Below are 17,676 nucleotides of genomic sequence, written 5' to 3' on the forward strand. Positions count from 1 at the left end.
TAGAAAAGGACAGTTTAAACCAAGGTTTTAGACATATGTTCTCAATGGGGACTTGATGGGTAGCGTATTTGTGTCTAAGCATTTAAAAATTATACTTTTCTGTTATTAGCTTTATCTTATTTTTCCTAGTTAAAACATCATGTTGGCTTTTGTAAGAAAAATGTGTTAGGATTTATTTCCTATGAATTTCATTTAGGATAACAAAGGGAACACGAAAAAGTATTTTACAGAAAGGGAAACTAGTTCTAATAGTGTCGAGACCTACAATTCTAAACCTTGAATTTTGGTCTCAATTTGCTAAAACATTCTCTTATGAGCAATTGTATTAAAATATAATACTGTTTGAGTTAAAGAAACACTAGGGTTTAATATTACACTCCAGAATCGTGAAACTATCCCAGATTACCAAGAATCAGGCTGTCAGGAGGGAGAGGCCTAAAAATCTAAACTTTTAACTAGTAGGTGATTCTACTAGTGCTAATGTTTGAAAATCCCCAGTTTTTGAAATCTGAAAAGAAAATATAAACTGCAACATATTTGGCCTCAACAAACTTGTTGTTTGGCCTATAGCATGGGCCTATAAATGCATTTTTAAAAATTACTTGCCAATATCTAATACCAGGGAAATTTTACATAAAAATCCAGATTCAGACTTCTCATTAAAAAAAAAATTAAAAAAAGACCCTTTAACACCTGTCCTGTACTCTCATAGGACAATCTGCCAGAGCTCAGTAGAATGTGCCCCCCAACCCCTTTCACTCCCCACCATTCTGTTGTTTTACCCCCACACTCACGATTTTCCATCTCAAGTACCCACTTAACCTCTGTAGATACTGTTGGACCCATGATGCCTATACCACAAATTTATTAGGAGAATGAAGAACACAGATGATCAAATGAACCCTTTACTTAGTTAGGAAATGTATTAAATATTTTCTAAACTTTTGCTTCAGCTAGGATTAAAATAAGCAAGAAGAGATGAGGGAAGAAAATATTCAAATCAGTAAGACTCAGGATAACCCTAGCCCTTTTATGGAGATTTAATTTTAGGTATAATTTTTTAAAGGCTTTTTCTTAGTATAAAGACAAAAACATTATCTCCCAATTTAAATGTTTTTCCTGATCTTTTGCTTACAACACAACATAAAGATGAAAACAATTTGTAGATTGTAATTACACAAAACATTTTGATAAATCTGGAATTCCAAACTTTTCTCAGAATAAAATGAGAGCTACCCAAGTCCTCATTCATTCAAGCCCAAATGATATGGCCAGGCACATAATAAATCATAATTCTATAATTATGCAAAATTCAGATCTTAATTGGCTACTAGCATGTTTAAACATTTAAAATATAAATAAAAGAAACCTTAAAATTAAGAACTAAGGTTTAAGTGTCACTTGTAACTAACTTTCAAATAGGTGGAGCACTTACTTCAGTGCAAACTAGTGTGAAGGATGTGAGATTTTACCATACTTGCAGGCTAAGGAAGTAGTCTACCAGTTTCATGGATGGTCACAGAAGACACTTAAGAGTCAGAAACAAAGGGAAGTTTACTACTTCCAGAAATAACATAAACCAAAGAATCAAGATTTTTGCACTGGTTCCCAGAACCGCAGTTCCTATAGGACAACATGATGCCAGCCAGTTGACACCTGCACAGGCAGTTGGTTGTGTTACAGGAGATGAACCCTAAGCTTAGGGAACCCTAATCTTTTAAGATGGGCAGTAAGCATGCCTACCCTTTGCTCCAGAGGGAGACATTATCTTTATTATGCTGGACAGTCTGCATCCCTGCCCTTTGCTCTGGGGAACCTGCAGCCTCAAGGAGGCATGCAGCCCTCCAGATCCCCAAGTGCAACCCCTCCACCGAATCCAAACTTCACAGAGCAAATCCCTTTATTAGGATTTCTTCTGTAAAATTTTGATTCAGTCAAAAGGCTGCAATCAAGGATCCGCACTCAGTCACTAGGGGAAGACACTATCTCTATCTTCCAAGGCTGTTCCTTATACATCCTTGAGAAAAGAGAAACAAAGAGCAGTCAGTACCTCGCTGGCAATAGTGCAGAGACGAAGAGACCCATGGAAAATTGTCTCCTACATCTAGATATTGTTCCTAACATGCAGTTAAATATGAGTTTAAGACCACACCTATTTAAAGAATCCATTTCATACGCCCCTTGACCTAGGGCAGTTATTTAATTAGCAGTTTATTTCAAATTAAATCAACTATTCTAAAAGGGAAATATAAATTAAAAGTGAATGATCTCTCTTTTCCAGTTAACGTTGTGTCTTCAAAAAGAGGTGCTCGAGTATTTGAATAAATTTTGAAAACCTCAAGTATTCTACTAGAAGCTGTGTTTACTTTAACTTACTTTCAATGTTGCAAACCTGTTAACGTTAGCAATGGGAACAACCTGTCAAAAGTCTCATTATACAGAAACAAATACCACAAAGAGAACAGTAACTTCCAGCTTTGTCTACCAAATACAAGAAACCCTGCACCCCAAATCACTTTGTTCTATTTTTCTTTACCCTTTAGCGTCTCAAAATAAAACCTTCGAATGAGACAGACAACAAAACAACGTCTCTTGGTTCCTTTGTCCCCAGCTGAGGGGAGAGAAGAGAACTGGGAACTCATTACGGTAAAGAGCCCCAAACATGCAAGATAGGAAACAAACGGCATTCAATCTGCAATCAATCATCAAAGAAAGTCACCACTTAATCTTCAGCCCTCCCTTTCCCGCTTCAGCTCGGCTCAAATAACGTGGGTATATACGAGATGATTAGGATCATATGGAGCTGGACAAAGCTTTGCGGAGGGAGCGAGGCGCAGTTAACTAGATGCAGTCGGCAAAGAACCGCAGATCTAGACTGAAGGAGAGGTCCGCGAGAGTGCGGGTGGCACGGGCACCCCACTCTGGAGGAGAACGCCGAGGAGCAGCCTTACAGCGGCCAAGTCCACAGCGCCCAAGCAAGTTGCTCGCCGAGCGCGGCACGACGCCGGGCGCGCGGGCCCTCCATGTCACCGTCGCCAACACAGACCCTCCTCCTCGCCCCTCCCCCGCCGCGCACCCCGGGCGACGGCGACATGACAGCGGGTCGCGCCGCACAAGGGCGCAGGCCCCCTCCCGCCCCCCTGCCGGGGCTCCCCTGCGACCGCGGCCGGTTCTCACCTTGGGTGGCGAACGGCGAGGAGCCGCTGACCGGCGAGCCGGAGCCGGAGCCGGAGCCGGGGGCGGGCGGCGGGGTCTCGGCCGAGCCCAGCATTGGCGCCGGCAGCATGAGGTAGCGCTGGGGCGCGGGCAGGCAGCGCTGGCAGAAAGAGTGCAGGCAGGGCAGCAGCTTGGGCGCCCGGCTCTGGATGTTCTGGTGGCACACGGCACAAGTGTCCAACAGGTTGAGCCGGGCCGCCTCGCCGCCGCGCTCCGAGTCCGGGCCCTGCCGACTCTCGGCCTCGTTCTCCCCGCTCGGCGCCACCGAGGGCCCCCCGGCGGCCGCCGCCGAAGCCGCGGCCGCCGCCGTCTTCTCCACCGCCACCTCCATTGTCCTGCCCCCGCCGCCGCCGGCGAAGGGGGAGCGCGGTCTCCGCCCGCCGCCCCCGACGACCTCCTCCTCCTCCCACTCCTCCTCAGAGGCCGCTCCGCTGACCCGCGGCAGAGGGAGGGAGGGAAGGAGAGCCGGGTGGAGGAAGCCTCCTCGGGCCCCGGGGATCCGCCTCCCGGGTGGCGCGGCCGGAAGAAGGGGATCTGTCAGCGGGGACCGTTTTTCGCACCGGGGAGGCTGCGCCCCGTCCGCCTCTCCAACCGCAGCGGCGCTCGTCGAATCCGCCCAACCCGCCCTCGCCCGCCTGCCTTTCACTCGGGCCCCCCGGCCCACCTCGGGCCCCGCCCGCCCTCTCCCAGCAACTGAGACGACGGCGAGGAGCGCGCGGCCCAATAGCCGCCGCGCCTGGCGAGGGGGCGGGGCCTGTCGGAGCCCGCGAGCCGCGACCGCCGCTGCGGGAGGTTGGGAGGTGGGAGGTGCCCTCCCAGCCCCGCCCCCTCGAGATCCTGGAAGCGCGGCCTCTGATTGGGCCTTTGTGTGTGTTTCCCTCCTCTGGAAAGATTAAGGGTTCGTTTGTTAATGACCAGCCGCCTAATTCGGTGCGCCGGTATTAGCTCCTCCTACGGGGCGGGGCTCCGCCTTGTCTACACAACGCCGTTAATTAAGTAACTGCTTCAAAAACTCTGGTTTTACTACAGGAGACCCTATCTTGTACGAGGAGTAAACATGGTGGGAGGGTCAAAGGACAGAGTGGCGGTAGTTAAGTGCCAACAAGGAAGGGATAAAAAAACATTGTGTGAAACAGATCCTGTGGAGGCAGTATGAATTTTACAGTCTGATTTTACTCATGTCTAGGATGAATGATTGAGAATGAGGAATAAGGAGGAGGTTCTCTTGCAAGTCGGAAATTTTTAAAGGATTTCCCCAGTGAGAAAGGTGAAATTAATTTTTAAAGTCAGCGATTTGCTTTTTAAATGAATAAAAGTGGTTCATTTCCCCAGGAATTAAAGATTTACAAATGTCATTACTGCTTAAATATGGCATCATTAAAAGAAAAAATAAATCTCAATACTGATGTCCACATAAATCATGACTGCAAGATTCATTTTCACCTCTTCCTTCAGCCCTCCACACTGATACAAGAAATTATACACATTTTCACGCAAAAAAACGGCCAAGCTCTTAAGGAGCTTGAAGAATAGGCATGAGGGTGGAGGACACAAACTTTTAAAAAGTATATGTAGACCGGACATGGTACCTCAAGTCTGGAATCTCAGCACTTTAGGAGGCCAAGGTGGGAACAACCCTGGGGAAAAATAGTGAGAACCCATCTCTACAAAAAAAGTTTTTAAAAATTAGACAGGCGTGGTGGTGCACCTGTAGTCCTAGCTACTCAGAGGCTGAGGCAGGAGGATCACTGGAGCCCAGGGGTTCCAGGCTTCAGTGAGCTATGATCTTGGGCCACTGCACTCCGGCCTGGGTGACAGCAAGACCCTTTCTGTAAAAAAATAAAAAATTTTGAAAGTGTATGTAAGTGCCATTTTTTAAAGTACAAATGAAATGGTACTGGACATTAGGGTAGAGTAGGGTGGGTCATGAAGGACTTTGCACAAATTGAGATGATCCTGGAAGAGCAGATGGATGGCAATGGGGGAGAGCTAGACAACCTGGCCTTCCCTCAAGATCTTGCATTTAATCCCAATTTCCATAGGCCTCAAGTGTGAGGTTCCCCTACTTAATGATAGTCAATGGCTATTTTTGTATGGAAGTAGTTTCTTAAATCTCAGTTTGCATTGCTTGATTAACAGCAGGTACCTGGTCCATCTCCATATTCAACTGTAACAACTTCTCAAGTGATTCTAATCTAGGTGATTCAGAAACAGAAGCCTATCCCAAATGCTCCTCCTACAAGTCCCTTCATGATTTCATCTGTATATGCCTCTCAAGCTGAAGCTGCTACTAATCTCATGCTTTATGCTCCAAACTTTTAAAGTTACCCTGATTTGCACACGCTGTTCCGTTTGTTTTAGAATCGCCTTCCTTCAGAATTCAGACTTACCTGTTGTCCCCTCAAACCATCCCAGACAAAGTTCATCACTCCCTTCCCTGTACTCAGTCTGGAGCCCATATTTTTGGAGCTGCACCTTGAAAATCTTCACATACTAGCAAACTTTGTATTCTAGATTAATGCCCTTAATATGCTAAAAATTCATTATACAGGTGGTATACAGGATTCAAGCTGACTAAAGACAAGTCCCTCTTGTTCCCTTGAGAAGGGTAGAGAAGGAAAAAAATAAGAGGTAAAATTGAGGAGGCTTATTTTGAGAGAATTCCATGCAATTTGATACAACCCACCAGGTTAAAGTTTCTCAAATTGTCATGGATAATCAGTTTTACAGAAAATTATATTCTACATTTTTAGCCTTCCTAGTTTCACTTAACTAAAACAATTGTACATTTTACTTTGTTCAAATATGTATGACTTCAAGTCCAGAAAATGAATTTGTTGTTTTAGAGGTTTTTTCCTTAATCATGTGATTTCCTTATTTGAATATTAAATATTCCAAGTGTGTTGCAAATATATTTCATAAACATCCACACTACCCATAGATTATTCTTCCTTTATTACAAATCTCAATCTATGCCCTATTACAGAATCTATGTTCTGTAAAATTCTGTGGCTCCCCACTGCACCCAAAGCTCTTCACAGTTTCATACCTATCTGACCCTCCTGCCTGATGTCCCAGCTTTTCCACGCCTGTCCTGTGGGTCAGCCTAATTAGACAACTTGCCATTTCTTAACTGCACTACTGCTACCACCTGTGAGAGAGGAGACCAGCGCTGCATGGGTTGGAAGAGAAGGGCATTAACAAAGAGAACAAGAGCATTAGATGCTAGTGAGCATTTCTCATCCCACCCCTCAAAAGGTGGTAGTGGGTTGAAATTCCAGAACTTCCATAGAAGCTTAAAAAAATCACTTTTGGGTAGAGCTCTCAGAGGTTGTGAGGCATATCTAGGCAAAGAGGGTTTCAGGTAACCTGCTCACCCAATATCCTATAGCTTTAGAGAAACAAGGAAAAGATACCCATATCTTCAGATGTAGCTGAGAGGCGTAGTTGACTTGAGGCCTGGGAGAATGTGATGAGTAGGGACCAAAGACTGTCTCAAACTGTTTCAGTGGGTTCCACTGGGACCAATGGAGACAAAGCACACTCTGTACATGCCACTGTGAGCCAAGGATGCCTGAGGGCCCAGTGTCTCTCCTCATATATACCATGCCCCTATAAAACCCTTGGACCTTCAAATCCCCCAGAGATAGAAGGGAGAATGTTGTGTTGATTGAGTTTAAAACTGAAATGACCAAAAGCAAAACAGAGTGTTTCCTTTTTCTCACCTGAAAACATCTGCATGTACTTATTTATTTAGTTGTAGGAGACCAGGTTTTGCTATGTTGTTCAGGCTGGATTCCAGCTCCTGGGCTCAAGTGATCTTCCCACCTCAGCCTCCTGAGAAGCGGTGACTACAAGCGCCACCATGCCCAACTTCCATTGGTTCTCCAATTTTCTGCAAACACCAACTGGGTGTCCAAATATTCAATTCAATTCTAAAACTAACTACCGATAGTTAGCATCACACCCCACTTTAGATGCCAATTCCAAGTCCCAAGCCTCTGGTACTTCTAACCAACTTGGCTACAAACTGGGGGCTCCCACAACCCCCTCCTCAGGCTCAATAATTTGTTGGACTAGCTCACAGAACTCAGGAAAATACTTACATTTCCAGGTTTATTATAAAGGATAAAACTTGGGAACATCCAAGTGGAAGAGATGTACTGTATAGGCAAGGTATGGGGTGGGGCTGTTGTGCAGAGCTTCCGTGTCCTTCTGAGGGCAGCACCCTCCCAGCACCTCCATGTGTTCATCAACTTGGAAGCCCTCCAAACCTCATCATTTAAGATTTTTGTGGAGGCTTCAATTACCTGGGCATGGTTGCTTAAATCATTGGCGGCTGGTGACTGAGTCAATCCCCAACCCCTCCCAACCCCGGGAGCTCAGGAGGTAGGCTAAAAGTTCCAACTCTCTAGTCAAGCCTTGGTCTTTCTGGTGACCAGACTCCATCCTGCAAGAGTCACCTCATTAGGGTAAACTCAGCTGTAGTTAAAGGGGTATTTGATGAATAACAAAAGACATTGCTCTCACCCCGTCCCCAAGGAAATTCCAAGGGTTTTAGAAGTTCTTGTGTGTGCTACCAAGGTCAAAGAACAAATATTAGAACAAAAGATACTTCTAGCATCCCTGTAACTCAGGAAATTATAAGAGCTTTAGAAGCTCTGTGTCAGGAACCATGGGCAGAGACCAAATATATATTTCATATTATATCACAAGCTCTAATGCAATAGGATTGGTGTCTGTAGGCACACACCAAAGAAAGACCATGTGAGGACCTAGGGAGAAGGCAGCTGTCGGCAAGCTAGGAAGACAGTCTTCCCCAGGAATGGAATTGCCTGGAACCTTGATCTGAGACTTTCCAGCCTCCGGAACTGTGAGAAATAACTTTCCATTGTTTAAGCCACCCAGTGTGGTAGTTGTTATAACAGCCCAAACCAATGAAGACACCAAACAATACGTATGAACATCTATAGATTTAGAAAATCAATTTTAATGATTGCCTACAATTCCATTATAACATAATTTTTATTAATAAAAAGCTGTATTGACAGACATGTAAGCTTGTAGCAAGTTATGGGCTAAGCTAGTATGACAATTACACAATTACAGTGGCTCCAACACTATCAGGTTTATTTCTATCATATCACACGGCCCAGGGTGGCTCCACTTCTCAATCATTCAAAGCAATAGAAATGCCTTCCATATCCAAAGATTATGCAAATCTTCACCCATAAGATCTTCTAATGTATATGTTTTAACAGGTAGCACTTTCACGTGGTTTAAAAATAAAAATAAAGTAAGAAAGCTAGACACAGCTGGGTGTGATGGCTTCTGCCTGTAGTCCCAGCTGCTTGGGAGGCAGACTCAGGAGGATCACTTGAGCCCAGGAGTTGGAGGTTGCAGTGAGCTATGATGACGCCACTGCACTCCAACCTGAGCAACAAAGTGAGACCTGGTCTCAAAAATAAATGAATAAATACAGTGAAAAATCTTGCTACTGCCCCATCCCTTTCTATTCTATTAACCTCATGACCCCCAGCCTCCCCTGGAAAATCCACTGTAAACTCAGGAAACAATGGGAGGAAAGACAAATAACATATTAGTATTATTTTAAAAAATAGTTTTGACCTCATAGACCCCTTGAAATGGTATCAGGGACCTTTAGGATTTCTCAGACCCCATTTTGAGGCCCACTGCCCCTGTCCAATATTAGCACGTAGGAAGCCTTTCATAAGAGCTAGTTGAGAGCCAGGTTCGGTGGCACCTGTAGTCCCAGCTACTCACTGAGGCAGGAGGATCCCTTGAGCCCAGGAGTTCAAGCCTGGGAGACATACCGAGACCTGTCTCTAAAAAAAAAAATTAATAAATAAAAAGCTAGCTGAACAGATTACTTTATTAAATAATTACATATCTATTTAATGATTTATAATTGTTACAGCACTTTCCATGGGACTGTTTCATAGTATTATTTATCTTTAAGTTAAACAACTGTGGAAGCCTGGAATAAAGAATAATGGCTCCCACAGCTCTACCGAGCTCGTGCTCTCTCCGCCGCCCGGTAACCATGGTAACAGTTTGTGGTACACATTTCCAGATTGTTTTCCTATCCATATGTATTCATATACACATGTGTATCTGGGGCTTGGGGTTTGTCTCCCTCCACCCCCAGCACACATAAATAGGATTGTGCTATATATTTTTTTTCTGTGACTTCTTTTTTTACTTTACAGTCCAAAGATCTTTTTATATTTTTACCCATAAATATACTTAATTCTTTTGAACAACCACATAATACGGTAACTACTCTGTGACATGGACACTATTATTTTGGAGGGGAAGAGGAGAAGGGAAACCAATTCATCCTTGTTTCCATATGGATGACCAGTGGTACCACCTGCAGCTTGTATCAGATTTCCAAATATGCATGGGTCTGCCTCAGATATAATTTATTGATTTGTCTATCCCTTAATACTCTTTTACTTTCTGCATCTTTATAATATGCATTACTATCCAAGAGGATAAGTCAACCCTCTGTTTTATTTCTCTTTTCAAATTATTTAGACTATTCTTGAATGTTTACTATGCCAAATGTTTTGTAATCAGTTCATCGGGTTCTATAAAACATCTCATTGTAATTTTATAAAATGAAATTACGTCTTTTTGAATAGGAAATACATGGACCTGGTGCAAAATGCCAAGTGCATACAAACAAAACCCATGGCGACTGAATATATACACACTAGAACGCAGTCACAGCGGGTGGCATGTGGATACTAATAGTTCCTGAAGAACTAATTTATGACCCTTATGTCGCTAGTCTGTGTCATGACCATTAACTCTATCTTTGAGGACCTATAGAATTTGGTTGTACCTAATTTTGACTCATTCTTATTTTTATTATAGTTAATTGTATATGTAATTTTGTCCATCTCCCCAGTAGAAGTATGGGCTTCCCAGGGACAGCATTTGTGTTGACTTCTCTCTGTATTTCAGTGTTAAGAATACAGCCCAGAGACTTGGGATATTATCAAGGAGAGAGAAAAAGCATTGTTTTTAATGTGTAAGAAGGTGACCTTCACTAAGACTGGGCTTCAGCAAGAGTAGACACTGAAAGGGAAAACAATTGCCCTTCAAAATATGCAAACAATCCTCTGCCTCCTAGAAGGAGAGGTTTAATTTACATTAAGGTCAACCATCTCTGAGGTCTAGGAAAACCGTTCTAACTTTGCGAAGTCAACACCCTTTCTGAAGTGGATCTGTGGTCCAAGAACTAAAGTGCCGTTTGGCATTCTGTAACAACTTGCCTTAATGCTGGCAGAATTGTATCTTTGAATATAGTTTCCTTTAGTCTCTCATTTAGAGAAATGTTTGTTTCCTACATTCAGACTTTCCCACGCAATTACTTCTTACTCTTCGGCCATATCAGTAGTTATATTATTTATGCTGTTGGTTGCCCACAGAAAATCAGAGATCCTGAGGACTGCGGAAATGATATGCAGGCCTGGTCATCCCTTCATGCTGGAGGATAAACTGTCTGAGGTATTCTGATATGCTATAATACCTGGCATCTGTAGAAAACACACTAAATAATTCTTGAACAGATTAAATAAGTAAACTATGTTTGGAGGGTTAAAATAATCATGTAACACAAGAGAATTTTCAGGATTAGTAATAACTTTTCCTTATAATTCTGAAGGCTTTTCCCATGGCCTCTGGCTTCCTGTGTGGCTATTGAGAAGTTTGATTCCATTTTGATTCTTAGCTCTTTGTAGATGACCTGGGTTTTTTGTTGTTGTTTGTTTTTTTGTTTTTTCCTTTCCTTTCCTTTTTTAGAAGGTTTTAGGACATCTCCTTATCCCTCATGTTCTAAGCAGCTTCTCTTTCTCTCTTGTTGCTTGACCCCAACTCTGGGCATATACATTTCTTTCCTTTTCCAACGGTGATAGTTAAGACTTGCCTGAAACTTTTAACAAGATTTTACTAAATACTTAAAGATTTCAGAATAAAATTTTAACACATTGGGCTTAATTTCTTTGTATTTGTCATTCTTAACCCATAGTAACTATTCAACTAACAACTTTTCACCATAATAGCCATAATGCTACTTTTCTGACAACTCCTTTTTTTTTTTTTTTTTTTTTGGCTTTGTTTTGTTTTATGAGATAGGGTCTCTCTCTGTCATCCAAGGCTGGAGTACAGTGGCCCAATCACAGCTCACTGTAACCTTGAACTTCTGGGCTCAAGTGATTCTCCCACCTCAGCCTCCCCAGTAGCCGGAACTACAGCTAATTTTTAAATTTTTTTTGTAGAAGCAGGGTCTCCCTATGTTGCCCAGGCTGTTCTTGAACTCCTGGCCTCAAGTGATCTTCCTGCCTCAGTCTCCCAAGTAGCTAGGATTACAGGCATGCACCATGGTGCCCCGTTTATTCACATGATTTTTAAAAAGATAATACCAGTGCATAGATTTATGATTGTATGTATTCCTAACCCCGCTCTAGCCTGAAAAGTAATCTTATGAGAAAAATGTCTCTTTGCTATATTTTTAATGTTATCACCATAGTAAAGTGTTACCTGTTACAGGACTTGATAATTGGATGTCCTCAAAGTTATAGGGTCTTTCTTGAATATCTTTTCCATTTCTGCTTCTCCTACTTAGCTCTCCAAAAGAATTTATTCTCCTTTTCTGAACTCCAATGTCACTTATATTGCATTATGATCAATTGTCTCCTTATTAGATTGTGAGGGTCAGAATCTCAGCTTAATCAACTCTCCACACCCACTAGCCTCGCACAGGGCCTTGAACATGAGAGGTGCCCAACAGCTATGTATTGAATGTTGCTATACCTTGCGTAGTCTCAAAGCTTTAGAAAATTTTTTTAAAAGTTTTCATTATTTCAGACCCCCTTCCCAACACCACTCCTACCTCAAAGTAAAAAAAGAAGTTCTTTCTAAATCACAATGTCCCACAATTTAGCTCATAGGGAGAAAAAATTCATATTGAAATCATGAGGTCTAATCACACTTCACTTCATCCCCTGAACATATTTTCCTTCTTTCGTATAGCTATCAATCATTAAGAGAAATAACTAGTTATTACACTCAATTCATTATTCATTGCTCATAAATATTTGAATTGAATCACTCTAGATGAGATTTGATAGTAAAATATGCAATTTGAAGCCTTGCTTTCTATTGGAATAGTTGATTTCAGAACTTTTTAGAGCTTCAAGTATAATTTTTTTCTATACCACGAATGAATCCAGTTTGTCCCTTACACTGGTAAATATCCATCCCTTGGAAATGTGGAGATGGAAGGCCATATCCACTCAGCCCCTCTGGAGGCCATTAGCAGCATGACTGGTAATTACTGTCTCCTCTTACTTTTTATAAAATTATAGTATTATAATCAGTACTGGGAGTTTTCTTAAATAACTAAGCACAGTGGCTCGAGCCTATAATCCCAGCTACTCAAGAGGCTAAGGCAGGAGGATCACTTGAGCCCAGGAGTTGGAATCCAGCCTGGGCAACACAGCAAGACCCCATGTCTAAAACAATTTTTTTTAACTAAAGAGTTTGCTTAAATAAATTGTTATAATTATACAATGAAATACAGGGAGCAGGAAGGAAAGACATGGAAGTCTATATACCAAAATGTTTCAGTGCTCTTTCCCTGAGTAAGATACAGGTGATTTTTTATTCTTCTATGTGTTTTTCTGCTTTTCCAAAAAACAAGTTTTTTTATAATCAGGCAAAATATTTTAATAAATGAAAAGTCAAAGCAACCAAGAGTGAATCCTAATGTAAACTATGGCCTTTCAGTGATAAAGGTGTGTCAGTGTATGTTTATCAAATATACCACTGTGGTGCTGCGGGATGTTGATAATGGATGAGGCTGTGCCTGTGGGGGGGTAGGGAGTATACCTTCCACTCAGTTTTGCTATGAACCTAAAACTACTCTAAATAACTAAAGTCCTGGCCGAGTGTTGTGGCTCATGCCTGTAACCCTAGCACTCTGGGAGACCAAGGGAGGAGGGAGGATCACTTAAGCTCAAGAGTTCAAGATCAGCCTGAGGAAGAGCGAGACCCAGTCTCCACTAAAAATAGAAAATTTAGCCAGGCTTCATGGTCTGCACCTGTAGTCCCAGCTACTCGGGAGGCTGAGGCAGGAGGATCACTTGAGCCCAGGAGTTTGAGGTTGCTGCGAGCTAGGCTGATGCCACTGCACTCTAGCCTGGGCGACAGAGCGAGACTCTGTCTCAAAAAACAACAAACAAACAAAGTCTTTAAAAATAAATCAATAAAAATAAATAAATAAAAGGAAAGGGAAAGGAAGCCAAAACATTAGTGCATGTGTTGGGCAATGAAATGGATTCTGTATCTAATCTCCATAATTTGTTTATCAGCTTTATCCTGCTTCTCTCTTCTTACTTTAGGACTATGCATAATTATAATAAATGTATATTTTATATAGCTGTGTAATTAACTTACAAAACATTTTACTATTCATGAGAAATAAATCGTCTTAAATTTGAGAAAAAGTGGTCTAAAGCAGAACTTTGTCATATGATGTAATTAAACTTCTTCTGGGAAGTATCTAGCACTTCTGAGAAAATGTTTTGAGAAATTTTCTGATAGACTTTTATTGTGATAGAGGAGAAACCCATGTTTTTCCTGTGCCTCAGTCATCAACACAGGATACTTCCGTGACCCCAGATGTGTGGGGGTTTTCCCACTGCAACAAGCAAGCCATCAGTTCTCCAAGAGTCTGCACTCCAATCTGGGTGACAGAGCGAGAAAAAAAAAAAAAACTAAATAAAAATAAATAAATACAAATAACCTGGATTCTTCAACATCAACAACAAAATAGCAAGGGAAAAAAAAAAAAAAGAAAGGGAGGTTACAGGTTAAAGGAGACTTAAGAAAAATTTAGGTCATTAAATATGAAATGTCCAATTCTGAATCAAAAGTGTAGTATATTATATCTCAAACAAGAAGTAGTACAATTAATCAAAGTATGCACCTAAACTATGACATAGTTTTGCCACTTTAATGGTAGCTTGTGTATGCCAGCAGCAAAGAAGCCTGGAGGGCCAGTGGTGATGAAATTGCAAAAGGTGTTTCCGACAGCTTTTTGAAAATTGAATATTTTTCCTTCCAGGAAGTGGTCCAAAGCCTGGAAGAAGTGGTAGTCAGTTGGTGCAAGTTCTGGTGAATACAGTGGATGACAGTGTCCAAGTCCAGCTTCTGTAGTTTGAGCAGTGTTGTTTGTGCAACATGTGGTCGAACTTGTCTTGCAAAAGGATTGGTTTTTTGCCAATAGGATGGGTCTATTGACCAATCTCAGCCGCTTAACCACAAGTATCCTCATCATTTCGTCCAGTTGGTTCCAATAGACATCTGCTGTAATCCATGACCAGGTTTCATGAAGCTGTACTGGATAATACCAGCGCTGGACCACCAGACAGACACCATTGGCTTTTTTTGGTGAATATTCGGTTTTGGACTATGTTTCAGCACTTCATCTTTATCCAACCATTGTGCCGAACACTTGCAATTGACAAAAGAATCCATTTTTCATCACACATAACAATACGGTGTAGAAATGGTTCGCCTTTAAGTCATGACAGCGAAGAAAGGCAAGCTCTGAGATTTCTCTTCTGACACTGGTTTCAGGCGGAACCTGGCCGGGCGCAGTGGCTCATGCCTGTAATCCTAGCACTCTGGGAGGCTGAGGCGGGCAGATCGTTTGAGCTCAGGAGTTCGAGACCAGCCTGAGCAAGAGTGAGACCCTGTCTCTACTAAAAATAGAAAGCAATTAGCCAAACAAGTAAAATACATACAAAAAAAATTAGCCGGGCATGGTGGCACATGCTTGTAGTCCCAGCTATTCAGGAGGCTGAGGCAGAAGGATCACCTGAGCCCAGGAGTTTGAGGTTGCTGTGAGCTAGGCTGATGCCACGGCACTCTAGCCTGGGGAACAGAGTGAGACTCTGTCTCAAGAAAATAATAATAATAATTCATGCGGAACCCATCTATCTAGCTTCTTTACCTTGCCCATTTGTCTCAAATTGGCCAATATTGTTGGAATAATAATGTCAAACCTTGCTGCTAATTCATGTGTAGGTTGAGATGGATTCTCTTCCACTACAGTTTTCAGCTCATCTTTATCCACCTTGGTCTCAGGTCACCCACATGGCTCATTTTCAAGATTAAAATCACCAGAAGGCAACTTCTCAAACCATCCACAGACTGCGCATTCATTAGCCACATCCTTCCCAAACAGTTCATTGATATTTCAAGCTGTTTTCACTGTATTGGTCCATGATGGAACTCATATTCAAAAATAACACAAATTTTTGACTTACCCATGGTTTCACAAACATAGCTCTAAAAAAAAAAATGTGAACGATAATCACAAACCAAAACATGTGTTTGAAAGACTGAGGATGGGTTGGTCCAAGTGCAGTGGTATTTACAACTAATTGATCACAACCAGTTACAGATTCCTTTGTTCCTTCTCCACTCCCACTGCTTCACTTGACCAGCCTTAAAAAAAAAAAAAAAAGACTGAGGATATACCTTCACAATAAAAATAAAACAAGAAGTGTCAAAGTGAAATGTCAGAGATATCAACTGTCAAATGTAATACTTAAGGAAATCAGATATTTCATACTTAATAACCTAATATAGCAACAGGGCTGGGCACAGTGGCTCATGCCTGGAATCCTAGCACTCTGGGAGGCTGAGGTGGGAGGATCACTTGAGCCCAGGAATTTGAGATTACAGTGAGTTACAATGACTCTAGCCTGGGCTGCAGAGCACGACCCTATCTTAGGAAAAAATAAAATAAAAAAAAATGTATATATAAAAAGCAAACACAACGAGAGGATCTTGTTTGGATTATGATTCAAATGAAACAAATCAAACATTTTTGTTGTTTGTAAAAATCAAACATTTGTGAAATGATAGAAGAACTTTGAACACTTGCTGGATATTTAATGATGTTAAGAAAGTATTATTAATGTGTTTTAATTATGTTAAAGGAGAGAGAGAAAAAAGAGAGAAAGAATACCTTAAAAGTACAGACTCAAGTATCTGTAGGGGAGGAAAGTTTCTCTCTACTCTCATGCCTCTGGCTTGGTTTTCTGGTTTTTTTTTTCTTTTTCTTTCTTTTTCTTTTTTTTTTTTTTTTAGAGACAGGGCTAGGCTCGAGTGCAGTGGAGAGATCATAGTTCACTGCAACCTTGAATGCCTAAACTCAGGTGATCCCCACATTTCAATCTCCCCAGTATCTGGGACTACAGGTGCATGCCACCATGCCCAGCTAATTTTTTTTAAAAATTTTGGTAGAGACAAGCTCTTGCTATGTTACCCAGGCTGCTCTCAAATTCCTGGCCTCGAGTGATCCTTCCACCCTAAAGTGCTATGATTGTAGGCATGAGCCACTGTGCCAACCTAATTTTGTATATATTTTGAACCGCAATATAGTATCTTAAAATAGAGAGCTCTTAATGGGTAGTTAAATCTTCACACACAGTTTTTTAAAGAGTAACTTACACATGAGGAGCCTAATAACCTATACCTAGATATTTTTCCTGGTATTTAGTATAAAAATGTTATCTAGCTACTCATTCTTATTAGAAAAAGTATCTATGAAAGAAATCTATGAACAAATTTTCTTCATGCTTCCTTGAGCAAGATTGAAGTAAAACTTTGACTATGTTTGCAATAAATTGTTACCTTAACAATTATTTGAACAGTGAGAAATAAGTAGTGTAAATATTAGTATGCTCATATTTTTAGATAAGGAAAGTGAGATTCAGAAAAGTTGACTTTCCCAAGGACAGAGCTTTACTTGAATGATTGGAAGAACCATTAGTCAAGTCCAGATTCTGTATCACTCAGCTGAGTTCTGTTTCCACTGCACCAGCTGCTTCTCCACTGCATCCATTTCTCTACAAGGTAGCAAAAATGTGAAGGAGCTCAGGAAATTTCACCCTAAAATACGACTCCTTGGTATAAAGAGTATTTTGAATTAAAGGTCCTTAGATATCAACAGGCCCTTGGAAGGGGCTTTTCCTCTATCTGCATAACCAGAGGGACCCATCAAAAGAACAATGGACTCCCTTTTCCTCCCAGTTATCTCAATATATTGTAGGAAAGAAAATCAAGAATTCAACCAGACCTGGCCCAAATCATTTTAAACATAATACCTGTTTCTCAGATTAATGTACAAGTCAATGTGTTTCTCCCCCCTCCATTCATTCTCCCAAGTATCTACTCATCCTCCCTAGCAACCATTTATTTCCCCTAAACAGAATTACCTATATTCCTTATCTCTCCCTCTCCTCTAAAAGGCAGTATAAAAATATCCGGATCCCACTGGGATATTGGGTAATCACTCTGTGATTCTCCCCATGTGGATGGTAAATAAACCTCTTTTATTAATCTTTTTTAATT

At 41.5% G+C, this 17,676-nt stretch overlaps 1 protein-coding gene across 1 annotated transcript in view; it reads right to left on the minus strand.

The window, feature by feature from the left end:
* The window catches only part of TRIM24 (tripartite motif containing 24), a 99,472-nt gene extending 95,595 nt beyond the window's left edge, over positions 1-3,877 (minus strand). Inside the window, exon 1 of the mRNA XM_045565323.1 lies at positions 3,178-3,877. Within this exon, the coding sequence (XP_045421279.1) occupies positions 3,178-3,547 (370 nt within the window). The 5' untranslated portion in view covers positions 3,548-3,877. The remainder of the gene's footprint in view (positions 1-3,177) is intronic.
* Positions 3,878-17,676: the final 13,799 nt, after the last annotated feature.

The sequence above is a fragment of the Lemur catta genome, chromosome 11 (genome assembly GCF_020740605.2).
Source record: "Lemur catta isolate mLemCat1 chromosome 11, mLemCat1.pri, whole genome shotgun sequence".
In the NCBI taxonomy this organism is placed as follows: Eukaryota; Metazoa; Chordata; class Mammalia; order Primates; family Lemuridae; genus Lemur; species Lemur catta.